At 44.3% G+C, this 15,934-nt stretch overlaps 1 protein-coding gene across 11 annotated transcripts in view; it reads right to left on the bottom strand.

Moving 5' to 3' along the window:
• AKAP13 (A-kinase anchoring protein 13) overlaps positions 1-15,934 on the bottom strand; it is a 320,810-nt gene that overhangs the window by 189,688 nt on the left and 115,188 nt on the right. For all 11 annotated transcript variants that reach the window (XM_060402005.1, XM_027975368.2, XM_060402001.1 and 8 more), the window contains one exon: positions 9,096-9,243. In XM_060402005.1, coding sequence (XP_060257988.1) covers positions 9,096-9,243 — 148 coding nt within the window. The remainder of the gene's footprint in view (positions 1-9,095; positions 9,244-15,934) is intronic.

The raw sequence follows: 15,934 nt of genomic DNA, 5'->3' as shown, positions 1-15,934 counted from the left end.
GAATTCTACCTTCAAAACTTAAACACACTCTTAGCAGAGATCTTACACTAACCTAACCTACAGTAATAATACCCACTGCCCCATCCATCTTTCTTACCCGTCTCCTTCCCCAAGCCTGGGCAGAGGTGTCTGGGCCACCTGGGAGCCAGGTGTCACACCGTCACTACGGTAAACATCAGCACTGCTCTGTGAGGTCACCTCCCGTATAAATACAGGGGCCAGGCCACCGTCCAGATCTTCATCTCACACTCCCCTGCACAGGCACAGGCATGCGCGTGCACACGCGCACACTCTCTCTCACAGCCAAAGGCCATGGTGAAGCAATACCCACGGAACCCAAACCTGGAAAGTGCGGACTAATGTATCTGCAGAGGAATCTAAGACTGCTAAAATGACTGTTTACTTGGCTACTAGGGTGGGGACAACAAAGGGGGCGGAAATGGAAGGTTCGAGGGGGGGTGTGTGTGCGCGCGCATGGTTTAAGGGTGTGTGTGTGTGTGTGTGCGCGCGCATGGTTTAAGGGGGTGTGTGTGTGTGCGCGCGCATGGTTTAAGGGTGTGTGCGTGTGCGCGCGCGCATGGTTTAAGGGTATGTGTGTGCGCGCGCATGGTTTAAGGGTGTGTGGGTGTGCGCGCGCGCATGGTTTAAGGGTGTGTGTGTGCGCGCGCATGGTTTAAGGGTGTGTGCGTGTGCGCGCGCGCATGGTTTAAGGGGGTGTGTGCGTGTGCACCCGCATGGTTTAAGGGTGTGTGCGTGTGCGCGCGCGCATGGTTTAAGGGTGTGTGTGAGTGTGCGCGCGCGCATGGTTTAAGGGTGTGTGAGTGCGCGCGCGCATGGTTTAAGGGTGTGTGCGTGTGCGCGCGCGCATGGTTTAAGGGTGTGTGTGTGCACGTGCATGGTTTAAGGGTGTGTGTGTGTGTGTGTGCGCGCATGGTTTAAGGGTGTGTGTGTGTGTGTGTGCGCGCGCATGGTTTAAGGGGGTGTGTGTGTGTGTGCGCGCGCGCTCAGCAGCAGAAGCACGCCTAAGTCTCTCTGCTGCTTTAGCTGTTAGAAGGCACGTGGGCACATCATGGTCTGCTCTGTTTATGTGGAACTAAAACAAAACCATGTCCCAGAGGCGGCGGAATGTAAGGAAAAAGCCATGAGGCAGACATTAACACGAAGCCATCCAACAGTGTGCCCGACAGTCTCCCTTCAGACATGAATTCACAATCTGAAGGAGAAACTCTGAATCATGCTAAGTACGATGTGCCATATATATCGAACCTGTTTCGTAGGATTATAGGCTCCGAGGGTTAAAAGAAGACTGGAGAACTGAGGGGTCCTGGCACAGTCTTTGTTAAACTTTCAGTCAGTTGGCAGTGTTACTACTGAGCATGAACCAAGGGCCTTCCCTACGTCTGGAAAACCACCCTGCAAGGCTGACAAGGCTACCCTCTCACATCATGTTTTCTATTAGGCTCAAGTGGTTCACAGAATTGGTTTTTAATCCCTATGACCTTTCAGATAAAGAGTGTGTGTGTGTGTGTGTGTGTCTGTGTGTGTGTATTTATAAATAAATAAAATTTTTTTCAAAAGCAAAAGTTATATGATAATACAGACCCATCAATAAAACTGAAATCACTGCATCTACCCACATAAAATATCTTACTACCACAAATTAGCTCTAAAGATTCGACTATTTTCAGGGGCCATTAACTTAGGACTGCCTTTGTACACACAAAATACAAGGTATTAACAATGTCTACATCTTCATGGCAAAAGAAGGGATGGGATGGGAAACCATACCCAATTTGATATAATGACCACAATTTAACTCCTTTCTATATGAAAACAGGAGCTGCAGCATAAAGAAGAGTAACAGGGTTTTCAGCAAGTTCCTGGTAACTGAGAGAGGAAAGAAAAATCACAAGTCCTTTTAAAGAGGTGGGAAGTACTGGAAATTCTACTGAGACCCTTCTGAGGGAAAGACCGCCAGAGAATTGAGAGAGGGGAAGAAGTGAGACAGACTGTTAGAGAAACAAGGCCTGAACCTCAATTCCATCTTTTTTTTACAGTGACTTCTGAATATAATGCACAGTCAGGTCTGATAAGTTTCACATCGGAAGTATGGAGTAAATCACGGGCTGGGAGAGGTTTCACCGTTACTGAGTGAATTCTAAGAGGTCCAACTCTTACATCCATACACGACTACTGGAAAACCTACAGCTTTGACTAGAGGGATCTTTGTCAGCAAAGTAATGTCTCTGCTTTTTAATATGCTGTCTAGGTTGGTCGTATCTTTTCCACCAAGGAGCAAGCATCTTTTAATTTCATGGCTGCAGTCACCAGCTGTAGTGATTTTGGAGCCCGAGAAAATAAAATGTCACTGTTTCCATTGTTTCCCTATCTATTTGCCATGAAGTGATGGGAACAGATGCCATGATCGTCATTTTTCAATGTTGAGTTTTAAGCCAGCTCTTTCATTCTCCTTAAAATGATCCTACTCAGGTGACTCAAGGCAAACCGATCTCTATTACTGTACCAAGAGCTTCCACATAAGCCCAACACAGCTTCTGAGCTAAACGCTGTCCCTGACACACTGGAGAACTGAAAATATAAAGGGGGAAGAATGAAGAAAAAACAACATACAACCAGGAGCATCTAGGCGGGAAACAAAAATTTAACTGCTCATGGTCCTCTTAAAAGCATCTAATCCTTTTTTTTGAGCTCAGAGGTTGGGAGGTGGTATGCTCCTGAGGTCAGCGAGCTTTTCCGCAGGCTCCTTATCACTGGATGAAGCACCTGTATCCATGGCAACGAAATGGTGCTACAGATAAACAAAAGTGCTTAAGCATGACCCAACAATTACTTCATTTCCTATTAGGCTAAAAGTGGCACACATCCCATCCGGGCCTTCTCTTTTGAGGATGAAACAATCGGGACTTTGTTTTGCCCGCGCGCCAATAAAAGGGAACCCTGGAAGTGCTTGCTGGGCCAGCCAAGCCCAGATCCCCTCAGTTGTTTCCTGCGACAAAGACCGCATTTGCAGTCAGTGGTGGAAAAGACAAAAAGAATACACTTTACTACTTCAGTCTGGCAAAGTATTTGAAATTGTGGTGTCTTTTTCTTCCCTCTAGAGTGGCTACACAGTTAAAGGAAATTTTTGATCTTCAGACCCACACTCTAACAGGAGAGAGGACTATTTGCTGAAGTTTACCTACTGCTAGTTTTCAGTGGCCTAATGGTAGATGTACAAATTTGCATAAAGGTACCAAAGATCTCTGTATGTGTGCAGAGAAGCATTTAAGGAGAGGGGGAGAAACAGCATGCACAGGAATCACATACATTTGGGGGGAGAAAGGGCCAAATTGACACTAAAAATCTGATGAACTATAATCAAGCTTATTACTCCAAGGCACTATGCTCCATCTTTCAGTCACTGACATCTCCCAAGCAGCTTTTCTAAACATTTCTGTTTGACATCCCCATCCCATGAAATTTTAATACTACAGACATCGCATACATTTGTATGTTATATCTGGGCTTTATATGCGAAGAGTGAGATCAGGGAAGTGGGCGCTCTCCTGGTGGCTCAGTGGTAAAGAATCCGCCTGAGGCAGGAGATGTCGGTTCCATCTGGTCCAGGAGACCCCACGCGCAGCAGAGCAACTGAGCCTGTGTGCCCCAGCTGCCGAGTCTGCACTCCACAACAAGAGTAGCCCTGCTCACCACAGCTAGAGACAGTCTTCGTAGCAACAAAGACCCAGCACAGCCAAAAATAAATAAATAAGCAAACAAAGTTATTATTATTTTTTTTTTTTTGCAAAAAGAGTTTAAAAAAAAATTTTTTTTAAACCACCTAAGAACCAATTCTCACCCCTCTGGGAGGATGCTGGCCCCACTGTGACACGTGAACTCTATCCCAGTGCTGTGTCCACAGCTCAAGAGGGCACAGGTCCACACAGGCATTTCTCCTGGACACTGGAGAGCACACAGCTTCCTTCACCTGGTCCTCCCCAAAAACAGCCATGTACACTGATTAGCACTAGACAGTAACTCAAGTCTTTTAAAATATAAAATCATGTCTGTCTAGAGATAGCCTTGTAGTAGGAGTATTTTAGGATAGGGAGACTTAGAGTCCAGTGAAAAAATAAATGATTACTTTGGCAGTGAGCAAGGGCATCTCTGATTGGGCCAGTTAAGAGCCTGGAGCTTCTTCTCAAGTGTTATTTGACCTGGAGACCTCTGGACATCTACTGCCGGAAACAGAGCCTCGGTTCATGTGAACTGAGAGACCCGGTGGTTTCACTGCAGGCTACCTGTTGAGACCTTGGCTGTAAGCAAAGATTTTTAATTACGCCCCCAAGGACTTCTGATCATGGTAGATGTACTTTTTTCCTTCCTTTCAATAACAAATCTGCTTTATATAGTACCTTCCCTTGGTAAGTGAGAAAGAAAGGAAAGATACCAAAGAGCTGAGTCAAATTCTGTGTCAAGGAATGTTTGCTATTTTCCTGTCAAACAAGAACCTTTGCTGTGAATTCTAAAAGTAAATGACAGACATGCGGGGCGATGCTAGGATTTCATGTTATGACAGATTCTGCACCAAAGCCCTTCACAAGGCTTCACCCACCGAACGCCCTGCCTCATTTTCCATCCTGCAGTGACTGCCTGCTTGGTCTATCTTCACATTTAATTAATAAAAGTGCGCACAGGACAGCCCCTCACACCCCCCGGAATTCAGTGGGCACTCAGGTTTCTTTATATTACTCATCCTACAGCCTTTGAAAGAAAACATCTTGACCTCATCCCACAAGGAGAATTAGTTTAGTTAAAATGGGATTTGGGGTTGGATTTGTTTTATATGAAGAGAAAAGAATCGAGGTATTTTATTTTTATTTATTACAAAGGCAACACCTTTTGTCTTTAGACGTATGTTTCACAGCAAATTATATTCTTAAACTAATCAATTTCATAGGTATTTTGAATGTAGTATTATACTATAAAACTTTTTTTGGTCTAGTGTTAATTAGCACAAAGACAGCTTTACTTTCAAAATAGAGGACAGTATTTCCAAAGTCTTCATATGTTTTTCTTAAAAATTACTATATATGTTAAAAATTACACATACACTTTAAAACAGCCAAACAATTTAAAGGCAGATAAAGTTTCCAAAGGCTCCAATTAACTGTCCTGAGATGCTACTAATCTTAACATAATTTCATTTTTTTTTAAAGGGGAGACTGTATCATGTCTACAGCCTGTCTATGGTAATAAGGCAAGAAAATGCCTTTACAATTTCTTTATAACTAAACATACATATACAATTCACTGTTAATTTTATCATCAGAAAAGCCAAAAAGTGAGAAAATATGAAAGAAATGGGGTGGGGGTGGGGGAGCAATGGACTGTAATCTCAATATCTGGAGTCAGAGAGGTTTTTTTTCAGGGACTATCAAGAAATGTCTCATTTCTTTACCCACCAAAATCATAAAAGGTCACAGATGAATAAACATCAAGGAGTAGCTGTCTTAGGAAGGTCAATCAATCATCTCATCTTCGTGAAAACTAAAATATTACACAACAGTGATAGTGAAGCACACGGAGGACCCCAAGAAAAATCAGAGCCAGCAAAATCTGGATGCAACTTGACATTTGCAGACACAAAGCTCTTTTTCTTCCATGGTCGGCCGGCCGACCAGGACCCGAGGAGTGAGCCCCACACGGGGGCGGGGACGGGGGCATCGCCCCGACAGCAGCTGCTGCGGACAGACAGACAGCCCGGGTGCGCCCCCCTCTACCTGGGACGCACAAGCGGGAGCGGACTCCCCGCGGGGAATCGTGACTAATCTGACGCCACGCTCCGCACAAAGTCTGAGCCCATCAGCAGGACACACAGAAATCATCAGATGCAGCTCTGGACAGAAAGCACAGGCCCTTGCCTCCAGACAAGAAGCAACTCAAGAAGCCAGAGAGTCCTCTGGCAGTTTTCCAAAGAAAGGGGTGGGAGGTGTTGTGTCTGTGTGTGTGTGAATATGTGTGTGGGGTGTATGTGTGTGAACACACGTATGTACAACCTTTCTAGCAGGGCAGTTTCTGAGAACCAGGATGAGCTTCAACATGGTAGAAAGCCGGTCCCATCAACTGGGAGGAATTCACAGACACACCAGAGAAGGCGACAGACACGAATCCATGCCCTGGTGAAGCTGACACTCCAGCGGAGGCAAGCAGAAAATAAATGAAACGTATAAATGAGTCGGAAGTTGATCAGTGCAGGGCAGAAAGGTTAAGTGTGGAAAGGGACCAGGGAGTGTGCACAGAAGGCAGGTTTATATACATAGAAAGGAGAGGCCAGACTTTTATCAAGCGGACAGGGAAGGCCTCATTGAGAAGGCCATCAGCTGAGTAAAGGCCTCAAGGAAAATAAGAAACAAGTCAAAGAAATGCCCCAAGGCAGATTTAAGGCCATTTACTTCTACATGAAAACATTAACTCTGTAATATAAACAAGAAATTCAAAACCACCTTACTAACCCTCAAATCTGCCTCTCTCTCCCCCCTCCTCCACAACAGTTCCTGAGCCAATCTGGACAACAGCAGCTGAGAAAGACGAGAGAAGAATCACACGCCTGACGGCCAGAGCACTGAGATCACTCAGACGTCTTTCCTGCCTCAGTAGCCTCCCTTCACCAAGGAGGGAGGCTCACTGGGAGCCCTGCACACACATCAAAGGCTCAGAGCCGCCTCGCTCTTCATGCTTGTTCAACGGGGCCTTTCGAGGACTCGAATCCTCTGTCACCTCTGCTGTGATTAAGGGCCTCGTGCAGCAGCCTAACTGAATCATATGGGCTGCAGGATCTGCAGGCCAGCTGGGAGCAGAGGGGACGTGGATGGCACCAGGTAAGATCACAACTTGAGGGGAGGAGAGCTGCTTAGTGGCGAACTAGGAGAGGCCAGGCACTGGGATCCCAAGCGCCAAGCAAAGGGGTCAGGAAGGTACTGAGGATTTGGATCAAATTAGGGAGAAAGAGCAGAATACAACATCCATTCTGGCGGGCTGGAGCCAGCAGAACGAGGGCACCCAGAGTCAACTGGTACAAAAGGATAGCCAGCGATGTGTGGGGCTGGGAAAGAAGGGGTCCTGAGACCTATTACAGAGGTGGTAGCCCAAAGGCAAGGGGGGAAATGGAAACTGAAGTCAAAAAAGTCGGCTGGGGACAGTATACAAGGACCTGGTAAGAACCGGGAGCTCTTGGCTGTCATACGATACCATGGACTTGTGAACCGAAGACAGTAACTGCTTGCAGCCCAAGCTAACTTCACACTGCAGTATCAGGGCACAGCCCTCCGCACCAAGAGGCTGGGCCCCGCGGTGGCCGAGGGCAGCATCCAGGACACAGGGCGCTGTCCCGACAGCTGTCCCTCCTCTGGGGCGGTCGCTCAGCCGTGTTCCACTCTTCACGACCCCATGGACTGTAGCCTGCAGGGCTCCTCTGTCCATGGGAATTCTCCAAGCAAGAATGCTGGAGTGGGTTGCCATGCCCTTCTCCAGGGGATCTTCCCAACGCAGGGATCGAACCTGGGTCTCTTGCACTGCAGATGCATTCTTTACCGTCTGAGCCACCAGGGAAGCCCATCCTCCTGGTACCTGCTTGCAGGCTTTCTTGCTATCTATCTTATCTACCTACACACACACACCCTCCCCACACACACACACACCCACACACCCACACACCTACACATCCACAAACACACAAACAGCTACAGTACTCCTAAGTCAGGAGGAAGAGGAAGTTTATAAATTATCCTCATTCCTTTCCTAACAAGAGCACAGTCAGGGACCCATCTGAGGGGCTGTTTCTCACTGTCACGCACACAGAAGATGTGTCTAGCAGGGGTTACACCGGATGGCTCCCACTCAGCAGACAGCAAGGTTGCAGATCAGACCCTCTGACATGATATCCATCACGGGAACAAGACGACTGGAGCTTTTCGTTACAAAGGAAGGTATATAATACTCTTTAGGGGAAAGAAAACCCAATCAGCACCTCTCCTGAATGTCTTGCTCAATCTCCTGTCCCTAGAAGTTTGAGGGAGAATGTACATAGGAATCGCCAAAATCTTTAAATCCTGTATTTTCAAAATCACTTTTGTCAAGTAGGAGGATAAGTAGAGGAGGATAAATGTCAGAATCTCAGTTTGTGAATGTGGTGTAACTTCCGGATCTGGCAGGTATCAGAAGTGAAGTCAGTCTATGTAAAACGGCACAGCAGCCACCAAAAACTGGCAGTTTTTCACATGATCGAATTCCACAAAAGTGGAACTGATGTCACGTAAAAACACTGAAGACAGGAAAAGTTTCAGTAAGAACTAAATCCATTTTGTTCTCTGAAAGCAAACGGTTCAACTGTCAACACTTTTTATGGGTTCCCCGTAGCCTCCCCTCTTTTGCACTCAGATGAAATTTAACCAATTATTAACTTCGAAGCAAGGTTGAGGAAAGACAGAATAAGTTCATTTCCAAACACATATCAATTATACCTTTAGATGCCTGGGATCAGTCAAAAGCCGTTTCTGGCGGAATTAGCAATGATATAATGACTTTGCAAAGGATTTTTAACAAGTAAACAGTCTCCTTTTAATTCCATTAAATGGATAAATGCCACGGTGATTAAGTATTCATCTCACCGTGAACTATAATCTGTTAATTTGGCGGAACTTTGGTGTTTGCAATCTTCCCCTCACAGATGCGAAGGACTGTGTTAGTAATCACATTTTACCTTTGCTTTTGCCGTGAGGAAGGTCAGAGTCGAAACTGCAGGCACACCACAGTGGCCACACGAGCTTTTATCTTTTAAATGTATTTTACTTTGCTTCAACATTCCAATCAATTAAAATTTTTGTTGATCTTAACGATTGTCTTCTAATTTATAACACCATTTTATTTCAATTATTTTTAGTTAGGCTCAGATTTTGTGCAACAAGAAATAAAATGAAGTATATTTAAAACAAAAATCCAACTGCAGTTTCATCACCCTGATTTGTTCTTCCTATCACTCTATGCTAGAACACAGAATAAATAAAGGCGGGTGAAGATTGCGTTCAAATACTTACCAGGAGCAATGGTCTCCAGCGTATTGGAACTGACCTTCCGAGTACTTGTACAGTGGTGGAGGGTGGAACCCGAAAACACCAAGTAAAAGACTGCGTCATCTTCCACTTGGTCCTCTTCCGCGAGCAGTACAGTAACGACACAGTCGCCCTAGGAAAGGGGAAGAGGGGGCAGGTTTGCATTACTAAGGTTCTTTCGGGGAGCTGATTTTTACAAAACATCAAACTGAAAGGGAAATCAATGTATCCTACAAACTGCACCCATTCTAGCAAGTTTATACAACACAAAATGTGCCAGGAAATGGTCTAGGCACTGAGGATACGAAACAATCTGTCTTCTTTCAGCTTACATTTTAGTGGAGGTAATGAGAAAAACAAGTAAACCAACAAGATAATGGGATATTTACTTGGAAAAATTTTTTTAAAAGAACATAAAATGGCTCCCTTAAAAAGCTCTGTAAAAATTCCAGGAAAATCTAAAAATAAGGCAGAGAGGATGGGGAAGTATATTAAACAGCTACATCCTTATACTTCGAATGCCCCTTCACCTCTGTGTTCTGTTTGCGGCAATAACTCTCTGAACTCTGCATCCCACGAATCCCTGCCAAGTCCACCCGTTCTCCAGTGAACACGGAGAGCCTCTCAAGAGCTGGCCTGGAAGTGGTAGAGTGCAAAGGACTTGGGCTCAACACCAACCTGGGTTTAAACTCCATCTAAAAAGATTTTGCTTAAATCCTCTAAATCTCAGTTTCCTTGACTGTATAAATGGAGATAATACCTTCTCTTCTTACAGCTAATAAGTGAGAACTCTTGAAACACATTCACCACGCAGCCTAGGATAAGATTCTCAACCTGTGAGGATGGGAGGGTTGCTTTTCCAACAATGTGTGTTTCTGGACCATCTGGAATTGCTGTTCTTCTTTATTCCACCCCTCCATCAAGCCATAAATCTAATCCGGGTAACTCTGCCTGTGACTCTGCAACTATTCAGAAGTTAAGACATCTTCATCCTTCACTTGCTGATAATCATCTTCCTGGTAAGGAATCTGCCTGCAACGCAGGAGACCCAGGGTCGATCCCTGGGTTGGGAAGATCCCCTGGAGAAGGGAAGGACTACCCTCTCCAGAATTCTTGCCTGGAGAATCCCATGGACAGAGGAGCCTGGCGGGCTAGAGTCCAAGGGGCTACAACTATCATTTTCAATAATCTTCTAACAACTTTTTTTTTGGCTACACCACGCAACATGCAGGATCTTAAGTTTCCCAACCAGGAACTGAACCCATGCCCCCTGCAGTGGAAGCTGAGTCCCAAACCACTGGACCGCCAGGGAATTCCCTCTTCTAGCAATTTTTATAGATTAATTTTTTTTAAACTGAGATCATGGCTACATTAAATTTATTCTATGAAATAGAGTCCTAATTACCATTCTCCAAACAGTATATAATTTATGTGGTAGCCATAAACAAAGGACTTTAAAGCACTGAGGTTTAGGTTGTGTACATCTTTAATGATGTGCAATGGAAAATCTAATTAAGAGAAATAGGGGAGAGAATTCTCATTACTTACAGCATTTTTTCTCTTTCTACTTTAGCAGTAATAAAGCCAGTTAAAGAACCATGCCACTCTGTGGCATCAACTTAATGGCCAGCAGCAGAACAAAAAAGCAGGTAGTGTTTCAGTACATAATGAAAACCAAACATCTTAAAATCAAACTTGAGATCAAGGCTAGTAATAAGAATGCTCTGAATTCCAAGTAGTTCCCATAGCCCTAAGTGCCTCTCTCTAATGTTTTCCCCAGGGTTCTGTGCAGTGCCCTGTGTCCGATATGGGTTCCAGTCTGCTGTAAGAAGTCAGAATGCACTACAAATAAGCTGTAACTTACTAAGACTGATGAACCGGAAAGTTCCCAAGCACCCTAACACAAGAAGAGCACGATCGGTACAACAGCATTACCACTGACTTCAGGCACTATGTAGAATGAAACTTTAGGACTTGTAAGTCCCTGTTTTGGAAATGTTTTTGAAAAGTTTAGGCTGGTAAAATGTTTACTATCCTTTGGCAAAATAAACTACAACCAGAAAACATGTCTGCAGCATACAGAGAAGAATCAATTTTTCAAGGTACTGAAATATCACTATAACCTGAAAAAGAAGTTACTGAAAGTTCTAAAGTTTTATTTTTTAGAGCACAGGTTGGCAAAGTATGAGCCGTGGGTCAACTCTAGCACTCTTGTTTGTGTATGGCTCACAAGCTGGGAAAGGTTTTTACATTTTTAAGTTGTTGAAAAGAATAAATAAATATGTGTATGTATACACACACACACAAGCGGACACGTAAGTGCCAGGCTGCTTCAGTTGTATCCAACTCTTTGTGACCCCATGGACTATAGCCCATAGGATTCTCCAGGCAAGAATACTGGAGTGCGTAGCCATGCCTTCTTCCAGGGGATCTCCCCAATCCAGGGATCGAACCTGTGTCTCCTGTGGCTCCTGCATTGCAGGCAGATTCTTTACTGCTGAGCTACCGGGGAAGGGAAATATATATACATATATACAAATACATACACACACACACACACACACACACACACACACACGTATATACATGGAAAAGTAAACGGCAACCCTCTCCAGTACTCTTGCCTAGGAATTCCCATGGACAGAGGAGCCTGGTGGGCTACAGTTCACGGTGTTGCAAAAGAGTAGGACATGACTTAGCGATTAAACACACACACACACACACACACACACACACACACACACACACGCTTAGGCCTCACAAGCCCCTATTTCGGAAACATTTTTGAAAAATTGAGGCTGGTAAGCCTAGGAATTCTTTGGAAGGAATGATGCTAAAGCTGAAACTCCAATACTTTGGCCACCTCATGAGAAGAGTTGACTCAATGGAAAAGACTCTGATGCTGGGAGGGATTGGGGGCAGGAGGAGAAGGAGACGACTGAGGATGAGATGGCTGGATGGCATCACGGACTTGATGGACATGAATCTGAGTGAACTCCGGGAGTTGGTGATGGACAGGGAGGCCTGGCGTGCTGCGATTCATGGGGTCACAAAGAGTCGGTCACGACTGAGCAACTGAACTGAACTGAAACTATCCTTTGGCATGATAAAACTACAACCAGTTAAAATGTCTGCAGCATACAAAGAAGAATCAATTTTTCAAGGTATTGAAATAGCACTGCTGCTGCTGCTAAGTCGCTTCAGTCGTGTCCGACTCTGTGCGATCCCATTGACGGCAGCCCACCAGCCTCCCCTATCCCTGGGATTCTCCAGGCAAGAACGCTGGAGTGGGTTGCCATTTCCTTCTCCAATGCATTAAAGTGAAAAGTGAAAGTGAAGCTGCTCAGTTGTGGACGACTCTTAGTGACCCCATGGACTGCAGCCCACCAGGCTCCTCCATCCATGGGATTTTCCAGGCAAGAGTACTAGAGTGGGTTGCCAATAACCTGAAAAAAGAAATGTTACTGAAAGTTCTAAAGTTTCATTTTTTAGAGCACAGGTTGGCAAACTGTAAGCCATGGGCCAAGTCCAGCCCTCTGCTTGTTTGTGTGTGGCTCTTGTTGTGTGTGGCTCACACATATTAACATGGGAAAATTCTATGACATTCAAACTTAGATATCCATAAATAGTTTTATTGGAATATAGTCATGTTATTTGCTTACACATTGCCTATGGCTACTTTTGCAATACAATGGGCCACCAAAGAGTTGACTTAAATTGTGTCTGACTCTTTGCAACCCTGTGGACTGTAGCCCGCCAAGCTCCTGTCCCTGGGATTTTCCAGGCAGGAATACTGGAATGGGTTGTCATTTCCTCCTTCAGGGAATCTTCGTGACCCAAGGATCGAACCTGAGTCTCCTGCCTGCATCTCCTGCATTGGCAGGCAGCTTTTTTACCACTTGAGCTATCAAGGAAGCCCACTGAAGAGCTGAGTTATTGCAAAAGAGATCACATAGTCTGCATGCCTAAACTGTTTACAATATGGACTTTTGCAGGGAAAAAAAAATAAGTGGGGTTTTTTTTTTCACTTAGATATCTAAAATTCTAGGAATACATCTTTTTTCAATATCAAGAAGGTCCTCTCCACAAGAGCCTCAACATCTTGCCATGAGACTTTCTGTGCCCAAGACACTAGCGACAGCTGGGGCCTTCTCTTAATTGTGGTCAGAAGGGATGGCTAATAAGCAGTTGGAATTCCTTTTAACAGAGCTTTCAGGATCAACCTCTTTTTTTCATTCCCAAGAGAAAAGTAAGTTTTAAATTACTTTCATAGCTCTAATTCTTTTTTTTTAAACACTGAGTTTAGCCACCCACAGTATTAAATAGAAGTAAACATAGAACCCTAATTCACCTCAAACTCACTTGAAGTTTAGGTTCTGAAGGCACCTGGAATTAAAGCATCTGTTCTTGAAGGAGTATTCTCGGCTCTCTGATAAAGTTGCTAGGAGCAAGCAACAAACATCTGGCCTCCGCATTTCAGCCGCATGACTCCTGTTTTACTGCAGTAGTAACCAGACACTTAGAACTACTTGAGATGGCCTTAAAATAGGCGAATTAAAAAATAAAAATGGAAAACAGGTCTAAGTAAGAAGCTCAGCTGAGGTGGTGGATTTGATCACACCTTCCCTGAGAGATCCCTGCTGCTCAGGGGAAGGGCAGGCCCCAGGGAATAGACAGATCAAGCGGGCTGCTGCCCAGTTAACACGTTTGTTGCGTTTTTACCTATGACAGATGAACTTATTAACAAGGAAAACTTTCAAGACATTCTTGATCAAAATTTTAGTTTGACCCAATCCCAAGGAGAGGATGCATCTACATCTGCATCTCTCCAGTGATCTGAACTCAAAAACCACGGTGTCTTATTACAAAAACAATCCCATGTTTTTTCATTCACGAGAAATGTATCCTTGAACCTGACCATTTCTCCAGAGTCCTAACTAGTCTTGCTGATAGATGACACAAGAACTAATGGAAAGTGCCATTAGTTAGTGCCACCAGGCCTCATTTTGCAGTCCACAGGTGATCCCCAATATATAAACGCACTGTTTATATACAGTGAATATACTGATTCTAAACGCCACGATCAATCACTTTCACGGCTTTACATGGTAGCTACGGTCTCCGCGTCCCATCTCTAACTCATTTACACAGTAATTAAATTGTATTAATAGAACTAAAATTGTCTTTATGCACCTATTAATAAGCAGGGAAAAAATTCTATTTCCCACTTGGATTTCTATCCTGGAGCCCTAAGAATAGGTCGTCTTTTCTAGATCAAGGATTCTCTCTCTGCGCTAAACCTGCCATCTTGCTGAGAGGCTCTCCTTGCCCCAAGATGCTGGTCGTGTCTGGGGCCTTCTTTTACCTGGGGACAGTAACGTGACGAGGGACAGACTGAAATAGGGCAGAGAAGAGCAACTGAGGCATGGAAGGAGCGACTCCCAGTGTGGGGACAACCAGGGCCCTGGAAGCAGGCAAGATGCTGGGTGGAGAGGAGGAGGGAGAGATAGACAGAGTCCTGTGGGAGGAACGCTAAAAGAAGGGGCAGGACTGATCTCAGAGACAGCAAGACACTGCCAGTCACAAGGTTCCTGAAGGCGGGCCCCTTCCGCAGCAAGATCACTGCGGTGGAATGCGTGCTGGAGCTGGCCTGTACAGGCCTGTGAGGGCGCATCACGTTTTCAAGAATCCCACAAGCCAGCTGTTAAACATGGCCATTATTAAAAGTATATGATATCTGCTTTCCTGAATGGAGAAAGTAATATCAACATAATACGCTGTCATGTATAAAATGGACAGCCGGGAGAAACTGCTGAATAACACTGGGAGCCCATCCTGGCGCTGTGATGACGCAGAGGGGCGGGATGGCAGGAGGCTCAAAGGGAGGGGATATGTGTGTCATTACGGCTGATTCTCGTTGCTGTATGGTGGGAACCAAGACAACACTGTAAAAATTAAAAAACAAACAAAAAAACAGACATGTAATTAAATGCCAGGTGAAATGCAAAAAAAAGATAGAAATTTATAATTATATAAATATTAAAAAGAGATGTAACAAACACTCAAAACATCATGCTGTATTTCTTTTGCCACCTGAAGCAAGTGACACAAAAAAATGAAATGAACTAATATCACCTGTCTCCTGATCCTATCCACTGAGGACACAGCGTCATAGTGTTCCTCAACTGAGTCAGAGGAAAACATCACACGAAACCAAATTGAGAGGCTTTCTTTAAAAAAAAAAAAAAAGTTGATCTGAACCTCTCAAAAATGTCGCTAAAGACTCAGATTACGGAGACTGAAAAGACTTCCCAACTAAATGCAGTGCATGGTCCTAGGCTGGATCCTGAACAACAAACTGCTATTAAGGAGATTAAAGGGACATGTGTCCAGATTTAAATGAGGTTTACACACACTTAACACTGTACCAGTGTTAGAATTTTCCTGATTTTGGTGACCGTGCTGTGATTTATATGAGCCCTGTTCTTAAGAAGCACACAGTGAAGTATCTGGGGTAAAGGAGCATTGTCTACAGCTTACCCTCAAATGATAGGGGAGTGGAGGGGAAAATGAGTAAGTAAGTAAATGAGGTAAATGTTCACAGTTGGTGAAGCTGGGTTTAAGGCATATGGGATTTCTTTATAGTATTCTTAAACCTTTACTGTAAACTTGAAATCATTTTAAAGTAAGTTCTCAAGAAACAAATTTTCAAATAATTTATGTGACCAGATATTCAAACAGGTGCAAAACTAAGTTCCATTTCTGAAGCTGTTTAAAAAAATTTTTTTAACATCTTGCACTAATCTTGGTCACTAATACCATTC

The sequence above is a fragment of the Ovis aries genome, chromosome 18 (genome assembly GCF_016772045.2).
Source record: "Ovis aries strain OAR_USU_Benz2616 breed Rambouillet chromosome 18, ARS-UI_Ramb_v3.0, whole genome shotgun sequence".
Taxonomy (NCBI): Eukaryota; Metazoa; Chordata; class Mammalia; order Artiodactyla; family Bovidae; genus Ovis; species Ovis aries.
The sequence above is the reverse complement of the archived record's forward strand: the minus strand, read 5'-3'. Positions and strand labels throughout refer to the sequence as shown.